We start from the raw sequence: 14,089 nt of genomic DNA, 5'->3' as shown, positions 1-14,089 counted from the left end.
GGATGCTGACGGTATCTATCCGCAATTGCGGATACCGTATCCATCTGCGTCTGTATGCAAATGTCGACCTCTAGGAATCTGTTTGCAATTATTAATATGATTCGTATCGGTTTCTGTCCGCATCCTGTACTTACTCGTTGCAATCGATACGTAGACGTAATTGCTGATAGAAAATCGCATTGCCTCTGTACGTATTGAATTGTCTAACAATAAAATTACAACAAATAACAAGTGCAACTGTACCCAGTTATTAAAGGTTAATCAGCACTATATATTTTCAAAATTATAGTCTATTTCTGATAATTGTGGTAATTTTTAAGAATAAATAAAGCATTTTTGTATAATTTTTATGTTCGTATATAATATACATAATGTGCGTTCAGGGACAACTCAAATATGAATCACGAGACGCGGTAGTGTCTCGCGCCAAGTATAAGCTAGCTAGAACCGAGCGCGCAACACCGCCGTGTAAGTTTACGCGAGTACGCGAGTTGACGGGCCCACAGATTTTCGGTTCTCAACAACGGCTGATCCAACGAACTTCTAATTGCACTCAATTGATAGATTGGGTTCGATTTGTCTTTTGGAAGAAACTAATAGGATACGTATACGCATTTGTAGTAAGCAACGGATAGAACGGACGTCACTGTTACGAACAAATGCAGATAGATATATCCTGTCTGGTTCCGCAGTTAGATGCGGATAGACATTCAAAACTGACTGCGTATAGGAACGGATAGGATTCGTAATTATGTCTGCCCATAGATTCGGATAAGTTCCATTTCATTAGGAATCAGTTAGATGCAGTTAGCATTTCCCTACTGTTTTTGCGTACATAATCTTATAGGTTCTGCAACATTTTTCATCTGCTTCTATCCGTAATTGCAGGGCCAAAAACGCATAGTAGAGCAGTCAGAAACGGATAGAATCCACGTTCTATCCGTTTTTAACGGAATTTTTACCAGGGATATTCATATGATCATTACTCTCATACATAAATCCGGCAAGGCTTGCTGATGTTGTAACGACAAGTTGTGTGTCACAATGTGTTAGGCAAACCAAGCTGTTCACGTGCACTTCATATGCCGACTCAATTGTTGCAAATATGCCGACACATCTATGAACAGATGTAAATGCGTTATGTTGGCATAATGCAGACAATTTGCTATCTGGGATAGGTCTCTCATTCGGCGTTATGGCGACTGTGGGGGGTATCCGATCTCCGCAGGGCCGCACGATCTCCGCACGTAAAGCAAAAACCGTGGATATCGATCATATAAATAGAACGCGCTCGTCTGCGCGGAGATGCGGCCCTATATAGGAGGAGTTATTTTTGAGAGCCGTATCGTGACTCGTTACAGTTCTGCATTCAGTTCTACGGGGTTTCGGCCGCGACGAACAGCGGCGACGGTTTCACGCGCTGCGTCTTATACTAGAACAAAGAAATCGAGGCCGTAATCAATTTAATACGCGAGAAAAAATAATTCTTGATTATGCCGTTAAAATTCGATTTCTCATATTTGCGTTGTTCTTTCGTTTTGTAAGTGAGAGATTTTGGTTTTTCCTAATTGAACCGGGAACTCGATGCACCATCACGCTAGCGCGCGTGTTTTACTAACGAGCGCTTCCGTATCTTTCAATATCTAATAAATTTTCCAAAACCGACACATTTATGAGACTAAGAACACATACGTGCACACACACACACATACGTATACACAAGCATATATGTTTTATTCCTACAAATATATCAGCTTTGGTGAATTTATTATCGAATGTTATGGGATAAGGAGTCATGCATTGTATATTAAATATCTTTCTTTAACCCTTTGTTTTAATCTGAAGAACAGTATAACGACATGTGTATAGGTACAGTGTAATATGAAATATTCGTATTTTGTTAATGTAATTCAGTGAGGATGCAGGATGTCGCTGTGAGAAAAGAAGAGTTCTTGCACGATTTGCTTTAACTGTAAGTGATTCGTGATTTATTACTTGTTTTAAACAATTGGACTGATCTACAGTCTCCACATGTGTAACGTTGTAAACAAAGGAAGGAGAAGAATTGCAAGTGGGATTATTAGTGAGAGATAGTCTTCTTTTTTTTTGCGAAAATAATGTTCTCGAAATGATAATCATTTCGCTGGTTTAATTTTTGGACATATTTAATATATTGAGTCACGGAATTTTAGACTAAAGGTTGACGAAGATGTTCAGTTCGTTGAGATTGGCGACGATGCGCTCGCACAAAAGCCGAACTAGGCCCGGAAGCGTCGCCACGTCCGCGAGCTCTGACTCAACGAGAACGGAGGAGACGCTCACGCAGACACAATACCATCCTCATAGCTTCTTGTTGCCAGATGACCAAGAGACAAGTATTATCGGCACGCTATCGCCGCTTTCCGGCGTCTCATCAAAAGTTGCGCAGGTACGAGTGGAACGTGAGGATGGTAGTCTCGGTGTGACTCTTCGCGGAGGGATGTCGAGGGCTCTGGTGGTGACGGGGGTGAAAGCAGACGGTCCGGCCGCTAAAGAGGGTAGAGTTAGGCCCGGTGACCGATTGCTGGCTGTGGACGATACCGAGCTACGCGGACTTACCTTGGCTGAGGCACAACGCGCGCTTAGAAGGAGCTCGGACACACCGATTGCGTCTCTTACCATTGAATATGACGTCGCGAATATGGAGGAGGCACGAGCGGCCACTTCGGGTCCATTGCTTGTTCAATTGGAACGTGGCCTTTCAGGTATAGTACTTCTCCTTCAGATGTAAAAGCTTTCGTTTACTTATTTATCTAGTGTTTCAAAGGCTATAAATATTAACTTTAATAGTAACCAGAGGCATAAAGCGATTGTCATGGAAAGTACTTATCAACCTAGTAATCGTACAAATTCATAAGTCTCCTCAAGATTGAGACGGGAAACTAATAGTCAACCCAACTGGCTAATTATTTAATCGATTTATTACACAACGTTTCGACCCTGGTTTTTTGGGTCTTTTTCGAGTGATACTGCAAATCAACAACAACAACAACAACGCAGTTATGAACAATGTAGGTTAATAAATAAAAAGGATTTAATTAAATAGTTAAAAGTTCAGTAACGTTCTTCTGGGGATCTGCTTGTATCACTGGACGTCACTTCACTCTTCACTAACATCCCGAAAGAACTTTTTTTTTGTTAACGCAGGTGAATCCTTTATGGATACCCGGGACCCCCCTGGGAGGGGGTTTTGTTAACTTAACCCGGGTTATGTGGGACTGCCCCTCAACGAGGTGCGCGCCGAGATGTTGTTTGGCGCGCGAGCTTACCCACTAAACTCCTGCGGTGGCCTGCGCGGTGCTTTGACTTTGGGGGGGGGGGGCGGTCGGGCATTGACAGAGTCATTCCTTCCGGTCCGCCCCCCGCTCCCGAAAGAACTTGTGATTGGAGCTATTAAAAAACGTTGGAGTGACATTTCACCCAATAGATTACTTAGCTTACCACAGTTCTTATATGCTGTTGAATTAATTCTAAATTCCACTAGTTTTAAGTTTGACGGACAGTTCTATGAGCAGATCTTCGGAAGCCCCATGGGGGTCTCCTTTGTCAACTATATTGGCAGACATGGTAATAGAAGACCTGGAGACAGCTTGTCTGCAGAAACTGAGATTTGATGTTCCCATATTCTATAGATACGTGGATGACATTCTCACTGTTCTACCTAAGACCAAGATTGACTTTGTTCTCTCTATATTTAACAATTACCATCTACGATTGAGATTCACTTATGAAACCGAATCACACAACTCCATCCCGTTTCTTGACGTGACACTTATTAAAGACAACAATAACAAGATCTTGACAAATTGGTACCAAAAACCTACCTTCTCTGGACGATACGTTAATTACTACTCTAGCCACCCACTTAAATATTAACCCACCCAAATAAAAATTAACACCATTATTAACTTAGCTAACCACGCAATTTTACTTTCTGACAAAAAATACTGGAAACAAAATATACATAGATCTTGTTAAGAACATTTTAATCAATAACTCCTTCCCTAATAAAATCATTAACAAACACGTAAATACTAAACTGAACGAACTGAAAAGACGGGATACCATACTTACTGACTGCACGAACGCTAATAATAAAAAAATCTTTGACCCTAAAATAAGCATTATTCTCCCCTATATTAAAGGACTGACAGACAAAATTAGCACAAATTTGAAAAAACAGGTCTAAACACCATCTACACTGTCCCAAAAAAATTAGACAAAATTATTAAAAGAGGCAAAGATCAAGTAAATTGGGACAAAAAAACCGAAGTCATGTACCGTATTAATTGCAATGACTGTGAAGTCTCTTACATTGGGCAAACCAAACGACACCTTCTGACCAGAATCAAAGAACATAAAAATGACAAAAAAAGACGAAAGCTGCCACTCTGTAGTCAGCAAACACCGTGCATTACATGATCACGAGTTTAATTGGTCGGAACCAAAAATTTTACATTGCGAGCGCGTTAGAAGAAAAAGAAAAATCACTGAAATGTTTTATATTAAAAAGACCGATAACACTCTTAATTTACAAACAGACACTGAAAACTTAAATGAAATGTATAACTGTGTAATCAAAACTGTTTAGTTCGCATGACCTTGTATTGTTCTTAAGACATGACTAATAAATTAGTTCGAACCCAACTACCACAGTGCTCACACGTATACATATATTTTATAACTCGACTCTGTCTTATTCGACGACGATGATTGACTCAGGTGCGTTACTGAACTTTTAACTATTTAACTAATTCCTTTTTATTTATTATCCTACATTGTTCATAACTGCATTGTTGTTGTTCATTTGCAGTATCACTCGAAAAGGACCCAAAAAATAGGGTCGAAACGTTGTGTAATAAATCGATTAAATAATTAGCCAGTTGGGCTGACTATTAGTTTCCCGTCTAAATTTCTAATCATTACTGGTGACAATAAGCAAGCTCTCCTTCGTTTCCTCAAGATGTTATCGAGAAACAACGATAAATGTTAAATATTAGGAATAAAAATTAAATATTAGAAATTCAAATTAAACATAACGCACAATGGATACAAATAGGACATAAATAATATATTTTATAGATACAACATAATATATAATTTATCTGTGATATTTATTAAGAAGATTGAGGGCCCTATGTTTTAATCTCTTGGTAAGTTAACTAATAGTTAAATTATGTGTCTTTTTTTCCTTCAAATTAGACAAAGACATTTAATTGAACTATTATAATTAGCTTAAAATTACCAAGAGGTTGGAAAAATTGGTCCTGATTCTAGAACTCTAATTTTCTTATTTATATCTAATATTTATCTAATATTTCTTATTTCTCCGTTGTGCGCAGATCTTACCTGATAAACACTATACTTACACTGCTTGGCATATGATTTCACCTTTCAAAATAATTTCTTGATACTGATTAAAATTTTTTAATTCATCTATTTATCCCCTATCTACGCTGCTAGTCAAAAATTTCAAATGACATATAAAATTTAAAAATATTCTAGTGAGACATCGTATGTATATAAAAGTACGATTTTTTAAAATTATTTTAAAAGGTGAAATCATATGTCAAGCAGTGTAAGTATAGTATTTATCAGGTAAGATCTGCGCACAACGGAGAAATAAGAAATATTAGATAAATATTAGATATAAATAAGAAAATTAGAGTTCTAGAATCAGGACCAATTTTTCCAACCTCTTGGTAATTTTTTACTTAATAACTTTTAGCTAAGGAATTGTACGTATTTAGCACAGTTAAAATAGCATTGTTTAATTCCAAGAAAATGCATAAGAGTCTTCTGAAAAAAAACCCTTACAGAAAAACAACGAAATAATTACTAGAAAATTACTGTACATCAGTAATTTCTAATGATTCAATTACTGATATACAGTAATTTTCTAGTAATTACTTCGTTACTTTTTGTTAAGGGAATAAATAAACACGCAGTTAGATAACCTAAATTAGTAAAAAAGAGTAATTAAATATGGCTGCTTTAGTGAAAAAGTTTCTAATATTCTTTAATGTCTAATGCTTTTTCATCTTCTAAATAATTTTTTATAGAACTTTTAAATATTTTAGATTATTTTTTCTTTTATTATAAAATAATGAATAACATAATAAAAAATATATTAAGTTGCAATGCACAAGTCTGATTTTATTTCATATAGTAGACATTTTCAATTAATAGTCTCAAATCTGTGGTTGATAGGTATACATACATGTATTATGTCCTGCTAGACCTCGGTCTAACTGAACGGTAAATTGCTCTCTATTTTTGGGCCTACCTGCCTACACCGGTATTAGTCTGGGATAGTGAGAGCATTGGAGGGCAATAACAAATCGAGGGATAGAGTAAAATTGAATTGGATTTAATGATTATTATAATGTACCATGTCGAAAACGATGGAAGTAAATAATACAATCAATCAATATAGAGTAAATAATACAGAAAATCAGTAAATAAATTCGATAATACAGAAAGTTAATATAAAATCATTAACACAGAAAGTCAATATAAAATCAATGATACAGAAAGTCAATATAAAATTAATAATACAGAAAGTCAATATAAAATCAATAATACAGAAAGTCAATATAAAATCAATGATACAGAAAGTCAATATAAAATCAATGATACAGAAAGTCAATATAAAATCAATGATACAGAAAGTTAATATAAAATTAATTAATACAGGGAATCAGTAATAAAATAGTAAATTGATAATAATGATGAAAATTAAGATTATGGTAAGTACACAAATGAGATAATTGAAAATACAAATGAAGAAAAATCGAATATTGATAATGTGACTAACAGCTAGCAAAAATTGATTATATGGTTACAAGTAATTTAGTATTAATATAGTCAAGAATAATCAATATAATAGAAAAACGTCAAAATTATTGACTTACAATGCTTTAACAACCAGGGCAGATCGTCTAAATCCTTGATATTTTATATTTTTCCTTCTGAATTCGATATTGTTGGTTATTTCCTTCCTTGAAATTTGACTTGTCCTTCCCTCGTCTATAACTTCTGGAATCGATAGTAAGCCAAGTACCTTGCCTGTTCGCCTGTCTGTACACTTCGATGTCACGACTATGAGTGACGCGATTGCGTCGCTTTGATGACGATCTGCCCCCGTTGCCTACGGAATTTTTTGGGAGAAGGGCGAGGTGTCGGCGAAAATCTCAAAGGCTAGCTGCCGCGCGGTGTTTATAGGGCCTGCGATACCGCTTCGCGGAAGTGTAATCAGATTGACCGGTCTAATCTTGGTATGCGAAAGAATAATAACTGGACGTACAACTCTTCAGAGTCAATCTTTTATAACGTCGAATTATAAAATACTTAGGTTAAAAGGAGTCGCGGGTCGCGGAGAAAGAAGGAATAATAATATTCTAACGTCCCCTGGGACGTCATACATGTATGCAAATTGTCATTAAAATACAATTTTGGGTTTAAAGCAAAACAAAAAAAGACGAATTCAGCTTTAGACCCAGTGAGAAATGAATCGTCGAAACGATGTCGAATTTTAAGAACACGCATCAATCAATGTTCTCAACTTAATTATAGACTGTAATCGAGTAACCAAGCTTTATGGAACCTTATCATTTGTTAACTGTCGAACACTTACATCACCAGGAACACAACTAAGCACGTCATCAGAAATGACTTGTCGATTAACGTTGAAACGATATCGTATCGACATCGAAACCGTCATATTGACGTCGATTCGACTTCGTTTCGACGTCGATCGACAAGTCATTTCTCGCTGAGGAGAATGAGTTTTTACGCTGAAGATGGTTATAAACATAACCGAAACCGCCAAAACGTCTGATCGACTATAATAATTGCAAAATTTGACGAACCTCAAGATCCGCTTCTTTAACTCTCAATATCTTATTTCCTTGTTAATTAAGTATCAATATCGAGAGTCCGACATTTTTGTATATTTTTGTTTATTATACCTATTAAATTAAATTATGTATAAATTGGACATTCTCAGGAGAGCTTGGTTTAACTGTGAGAGAAACATCAACTGGTGTCTACATTGACAGCCTTCGTCCGGCAAGCACCGCGGATCGGTGTGGTGTATTGCAGGCAGGGGATCGACTGTTAGCTGTGGACGATACGTCTGTTCAGGATGCTATGACCGCCGCCAAACTGCTTAGAAATAATTCCGAGAGTTGTCGTATTGCCAGACTGCAGATATTACCGCGACCACCCAGCGCGAGAACGGTCAAACGAAAGGCACAGCCGCAGGCCCAGCAAAACTCAAATCAAACTCTGCAGATGAAAGAGAGCTTGACGATTGTTCTCCGGCCTGATCATCGCGGTTTTGGTCTTGCGCTCAAATTGGCCGAAGATCACATGAATTATACAGTGAGCTTGCTGGAAGCTGGTGGTCCGGCAGAACGAAGCGGCATCCTTTTGCCTGGTGATAAGGCCATAGCGATTAATCGGAGAATGTTGCGTGATTTGCAACCGTCAGAAGTAATCAATATATTGGAGACATCGCAGATGGTAAATGTCTTTCTTCGAGTTTTCGTAGAAAAATATTTCCAGAAGTGAATGGAACAAAATGTCTTCTTATTAATTATTTTTTGTATGTTTAACACGATTAGATCGAGTTAGTGATAGAATACAAAGTGGGTGGATCGGTGGTGCCGAGTTCTGGAATTTTTACGGTGAGAGTGGCTAGGCCATTAGGCGGCCAGCCCGATCTAGGTCTCACGGTAAACGAGGATTTAATAATCACAGAGGTCCGTCGAGGATCGCTCGCTTATCGAACTGGCAGTTTAGCGTCTGGAGACAGGTTGCTTGCGATAGACGGACAAAAACTGGACCCTGGAGACTTGAGGCAAGCGGCTCAATTATTGCATCGACCTGGCGGATCGGTGGTCGCTTTAACTATCAGAAAGCCAGATCCTACTACGGAAATAAGGTATTCAAAGATAAGCAAAACGTTTGAGAATTAATCCTTTGAATGTCTTATTTTAAGGTGACTCCTGCACGAAAGAGCGAATAGTATGGGTGCTTTGGTGGGGTCTTTTTTATTTTTATAAATTCATGTAACTTTTTTCATAAAAAAACTATCACTTAATGCATTATTGATCAAATTCATTGATATACTAGGTTATACAGGGTGGGTTATTTTAATGTTTCACCTCAAATATTTTATTTTCTACGCCTTTTACAAAAATATTTCCTACAAAAGTTGTTTGACCTCAAGCCTGTCCCAGGTACGGTTTTAGAAATGGGCCAGTATCGGGCCAACATCGGTTGCCAACTTGCGACACTGTCGGCCCAGCACCGGCTGTAACATCGCGCCGACGTCGGCATAATATCTAAATGATAAGATCGGCCCGATGTTACGGTGAAAATTCAGTGAAAAATTATCCAATTTTAAAGAACAAAAATCGTTGCATTCGTTTCGTCAGCTACAACTTTCATTTCGAGAAAAAATCGACTTCCATTTAAAAAAATAACCGCCATGATGAAATCTCTAAAGTGGCGCCATTAGCAAACAAATTGATACCGCTCTCTTATATCCCCCTTGAGGTCAAACAACCTCAATTGTTGGACCAACCATTTGTTGGAAATGTTTTTTGTAAAAGACGTAGGAAATTAAATATTTTGGGTGGGACATTAAAATCGCCCATTCTGTATATGGACATTTCAAAATATGTGACGTTTTCAAATTTCAAACAGCTGTAAGATTTTCTCAAAACATTTTTTTGACTTTACTAATAAGTATTTGTTTGCAGAGGTAACCTCATATACATATATGTATACAATAATAGCGCATTGGAATCCTTATGACATTTATTATATTAATCTCATTTTTGTTAAGATCTACTCTTTTTCTATGAAATAATATTAAGTGCTAAAAGTGCTTCTGCGAGTGATCGACCTATAACCCCTATGTTAAAAAGAATAAGTTTAAAATATTTTTCTTTCTTTTATTTCATTGGTGACCGGCTCTAAAAATTTCGCGTAATTTTCTACTAGGTAATAGATAAAACTTGCAACTACAAAATATTTAAATTACAATGTTTTCTACTTTTGGCTGGTTTATGCAGAAGCCACCTTAGATAAAATTGGTCTAGATGTGTAAATTTTATTTTAGTTAATTCTTTTTACAATTGACTGAGGAATATGCCATTTTTCGATTGGGCTACATCTTGGCAGCCTAATAACAATATTTCTGATTAAATTTTTTATACTTTTTCAACCTTAAAAACTGCGCACCGATTATTTGTCGATTAAACGACTTAAAGTATGTAGATTTACTGTTCCAACAAAAGGTGTCTTTTAAGATCGATAAATAAAGCAGCAACAAAATATTTATTTCGTTCTACTAAAGATTTAGCTTGATAAAAAAATGGCATCTTCAATTAATTGTATTAGATTCGTATCAGTTCTGTTTCAGTTGTTATTGTTTATTTTTATTATTTATATGGATTATTTTTATAAATATGTAAAAACTGAAAAACGCTGTTTTGAACCCTTTGAGATACAAAATTAAAAACAAAATACAAAAGTACAAACAATTTTCTTTCAAATGCCATTAACCGTTTTGCGATTGTATTTTAAAAAACTGGTCAAATTATTTTCTTCTCAAAATTCGGAAAACTTGAAAGCGACGTACGAGGGTAAAAAATTATTCACAATGCAGCTGTAGATTTTATGTAAATAAAATTAGAGTACTTAAAATAATATAATTTTTCAACATAGTCTCTTTATTTTTTAACACACTTGTTTAATCGTTAAGCTTCTTTATACAGGGTGTCAGCTCGTTTGTAGCCAACCTAAAAATTACGGTAGATTGGGTTAAACTGAGAAGAAAAGTCACGTACCGTTGTGCAAAATTAGCAATAGTTACGTCGCTCGTCATTCAATGCGTGACTCCACCTCTCCCTACTGTGTCCTACACACAGAAAAATATATACTACCTGCAAGTAAATATTAATTGTTCCAAGTATTTGATAAGTTTATATATCCGCAAATCTATCATAATGTCGTCGCAAGTGTGATATTTACTCAAAATATATTCTGGTTCTTAGTAAGTCTAGTACTTGAAACAAGAATACATAGAATTATTTGAAGCAAAACAATTTTGTTTCTTCTGACTTTATTAAAAGAAGCATACGGAATTCTTCCATAAGTTTTCTAATTTTCTTCAAAGAAGAATAAATTCTTTCTTTGAGTATAAGATGGCAAGCTTTTCTAAGACTAATAACAAGTATTATCTTAAAACTATTATTAAGAAAATATTCTTTGTTGGAGCAAACTATTACTTAAACGGAATAAAATAAACTGAGTAATTACTTTTCTTGACTGTACAATAATATTTTTCTGTGTGTAGGAGATATAAACCAAATAAACCATTTTGCATGCCTGCCGGGTCCGGCCTTCCGCTCCTTGTGCGTTCATTCGACCAGACGTTTTTATCAATTACGCGATAACTATTGCTAATTTTGCACAACGGTACATGACTTTTCTACTCACTTTAACCCAATCTATCGTAATTTTTAGTTTGGCTACTAACGAGTCTGACACCCTGTATATTGTGCACAAATTTGTAACAATTGGTGAGCTAGCTCTGTACGCACAATCTGTGTAATTCAATCTGTTAATAACTCAAAGAGACATTAAAAAGTCGTAGATTCATCTCAGAACAAGAACTGAAGAACGCGGTGCAAGCGTGGCTCGCTATTCAGTAAAAAAATGTGTTTTTCTAAGGATATAAAGAAACTTATGTAACTGTTAAATAGGTATTAAAAAGCAACGAAACTATGGTGAAAAATGATATTATTTTAAGTATTCTAGTTTTACTTACACAAAATTTACAGCTATATTGCGGATAATTTTACTTCCCCCGTAGTTTTAAGATATAAATGAAATTGAAAGAAGTATAAAAAGTATAAATAATTGGCTCTAAAATGCTAATTTTTCAAATGATGTTAATAAAATTGAAATATCTTGTAATCGCCGACATTTTGAGTACAAACGAAATAAAAAGAACAAAGTAATAATAAACTACGGTAAAAATTTTTATTTTTTATAAAGATGAACGTTCGATTTACTTAATTTAATTCATAGCAGAATTCTTTTAATAGTTTAAAAGTTTAATATATACATTTAATTTTATTGTAAATATAAATAAAAAATCTTAAATACTCAACGGTCTGCGATGAAAAAAATTATCTATTTCAATCTGTTATCAAATACTGATAGTAGAAAATAAAGATCAAATCAAAAGTTTTGAATTTCAAAGGATTGCAAAAAATCTTGGTACAAAGAGGTTTGAAGGAAGATTTTTGCAGGGATTATTGTAGAGAGCCCAGTATAGGAAGCGATACAGTTCAGGCGCAATTTCCGAATGGTGCATTACGTTCGGGCAGAGAGAGTCTTCCCAGTGTGGATAGCGCGGTGGATTCTTGGGGCGAACTGGCAAACAGTAGTGGTACCATGCCGGAAATATTGAGACTTTGGGATACTGCTTCTACGGATAGTGGTCAATTAGATTTATCAATACCACCTTATCCAGGGTATCAAAATTAATTAGCCACACTTCAGATTTTTTCGACAGCGATTATGCATTTGTGTAATGTTTTCTCTTTTTTTCATAAAATTCAGGGCACAAGAACAACAGATTTCCAACAACCGATCCCAACAAATAGTACATGTGTCGCTTCATAAGGATCCAGTCTATGAAGATTTTGGATTCTCGGTGTCAGATGGTCTTTATGAACGTGGCGTTTACATAAATCGTTTGCGTCCTGGCGGACCATGTGATGGCATTTTGCGGCCATACGACAGGATTCTTCAAGTGAATGAAACTAGTACGGAAGACTGCGATTGTTGTTTGGCTGTTCCGCTAATTGCAGCAGCCGGGCCGCGTTTAGATTTAACGGTAGCAAGACCCTTATCCCCGCAAAACAGTGTAAAAACTTTATAGATGGCTACAATAATCACCACCTGCGATTGAACTAACAGTATCATTACAATCCAATTCAATTTCATCAGTTATATTCTAGATATTTTAAAATTCATTCTTTAACTATAGTTCTTATAGCAGATATATTTTAGAGATCTATAAGAAAAAAAACGTAGACGCTATTGATACTAGTAGTTGCATTCTTACAATTAGAATGCGTCTGTAATGTTTTATATATGAGCACTAGCTCGAATATTAAATGTTTTTAATATATTTTTGTACACATGTGTATTTTATTTATAAAAATAACTGTATAGATTAATTTTTTTCTGCTAGAACATGTTCTCCTACGTACAATTCCATTCGCATGCACGCATACTCTCCACACAACCCGTGAACACGGGTCTACATCATTGACATTTAAAAGGTTAATAATTTAGAAAGTATAAATAAAATCAAAACAGCGTTGAGCGTAGTTTATACATTATTAGATTGTACGTATATAAATCTGTTGTATCTGAACGATTTAGAAGATGCAATCATTTTGTAAGATGCACAATGTAATATATGTATACAACATAAGTCTATATTATATAATACAATAATAAATAATACCTCTCAAACGTGAGACACTTTTGAATGTCAAAAATGGTGTACATATTGTTTATATACTTAATAAGAATAATTTTGAGGAATGTAGTCAGATTCGTAGTTAAGGCTAATTGGGCCAGCAATTAGCTAAAAATAATAATTTTGATCTGTACAAATCTTATGCAGCAGGTTTAGTTTCAGAGTTGAGAAACTAAATAGAGCTTATTACGTCATCGATACGAAAATATAGAATATAATTACCTAGAAAACAGTAATTTTCACATTACACTCGAAAAATGTATATCACATCTTTTTGAGTTTATACAAAGCCAAAACAAATATATACATGTATTTATGCTTATGCATGTGCGCGCGCATTCATATGGGTATAATGAAGATAAGATATAAAGATCACTAATTATATAGAAAACAAGCATTTTTGAAAAAAAGAATTATTTTATATACTAACTTGAAGAGGGAATTGTAATGTACACAACAAATTTTTTATATATA

The 14,089-nt window shown here is 35.2% G+C and overlaps 1 protein-coding gene across 5 annotated transcripts; it reads left to right on the top strand.

The window, feature by feature from the left end:
• The first annotated feature begins 989 nt into the window (after positions 1-989).
• On the top strand, positions 990-13,254 carry LOC105557324 (glutamate receptor-interacting protein 1). 5 transcript variants are annotated; one of them, XM_012004538.1, is made up of 7 exons: positions 990-1,540; positions 1,915-1,972; positions 2,193-2,744; positions 8,048-8,565; positions 8,667-8,986; positions 12,372-12,596; positions 12,685-13,254. In XM_012004538.1, exons 3-7 carry the CDS (start codon positions 2,210-2,212, stop codon positions 13,004-13,006), a joined length of 1,920 nt encoding a protein of 639 aa, XP_011859928.1. In that variant the 5' UTR covers positions 990-1,540; positions 1,915-1,972; positions 2,193-2,209; the 3' UTR covers positions 13,007-13,254. The 5 variants fall into 5 exon arrangements, with proteins under 5 accessions (XP_011859928.1, XP_011859924.1, XP_011859926.1 ...); XM_012004534.1 differs by having other exon boundaries at positions 1,915-2,744; XM_012004536.1 differs by lacking the exon at positions 990-1,540 and having other exon boundaries at positions 1,571-1,972.
• Positions 13,255-14,089: the final 835 nt, after the last annotated feature.

Source organism: Vollenhovia emeryi, unplaced genomic scaffold, assembly GCF_000949405.1.
Source record: "Vollenhovia emeryi isolate VEMERY1.0 unplaced genomic scaffold, V.emery_V1.0 DF939521.1, whole genome shotgun sequence".
In the NCBI taxonomy this organism is placed as follows: domain Eukaryota; kingdom Metazoa; phylum Arthropoda; class Insecta; order Hymenoptera; family Formicidae; genus Vollenhovia; species Vollenhovia emeryi.
This window is presented reverse-complemented; position numbering and strand designations above follow the sequence as displayed.

What these genes read in the sequence shown, in the direction of transcription:
- LOC105557324 (XM_012004538.1), top strand. Translation starts at nt 2,210, where the DNA reads ATGTTCAGTTCGTTGAGATTGGCGACGATGCGCTCGCACAAAAGCCGA. An exon ending in ATTGGAACGTGGCCTTTCAG is followed by an intron (nt 2,745 to 8,047) that starts GTATAGTACTTC and finishes GGACATTCTCAG; the next exon opens with GAGAGCTTGGTTTAACTGTG. An exon ending in TCAATACCACCTTATCCAGG is followed by an intron (nt 12,597 to 12,684) that starts GTATCAAAATTA and finishes CATAAAATTCAG; the next exon opens with GGCACAAGAACAACAGATTT.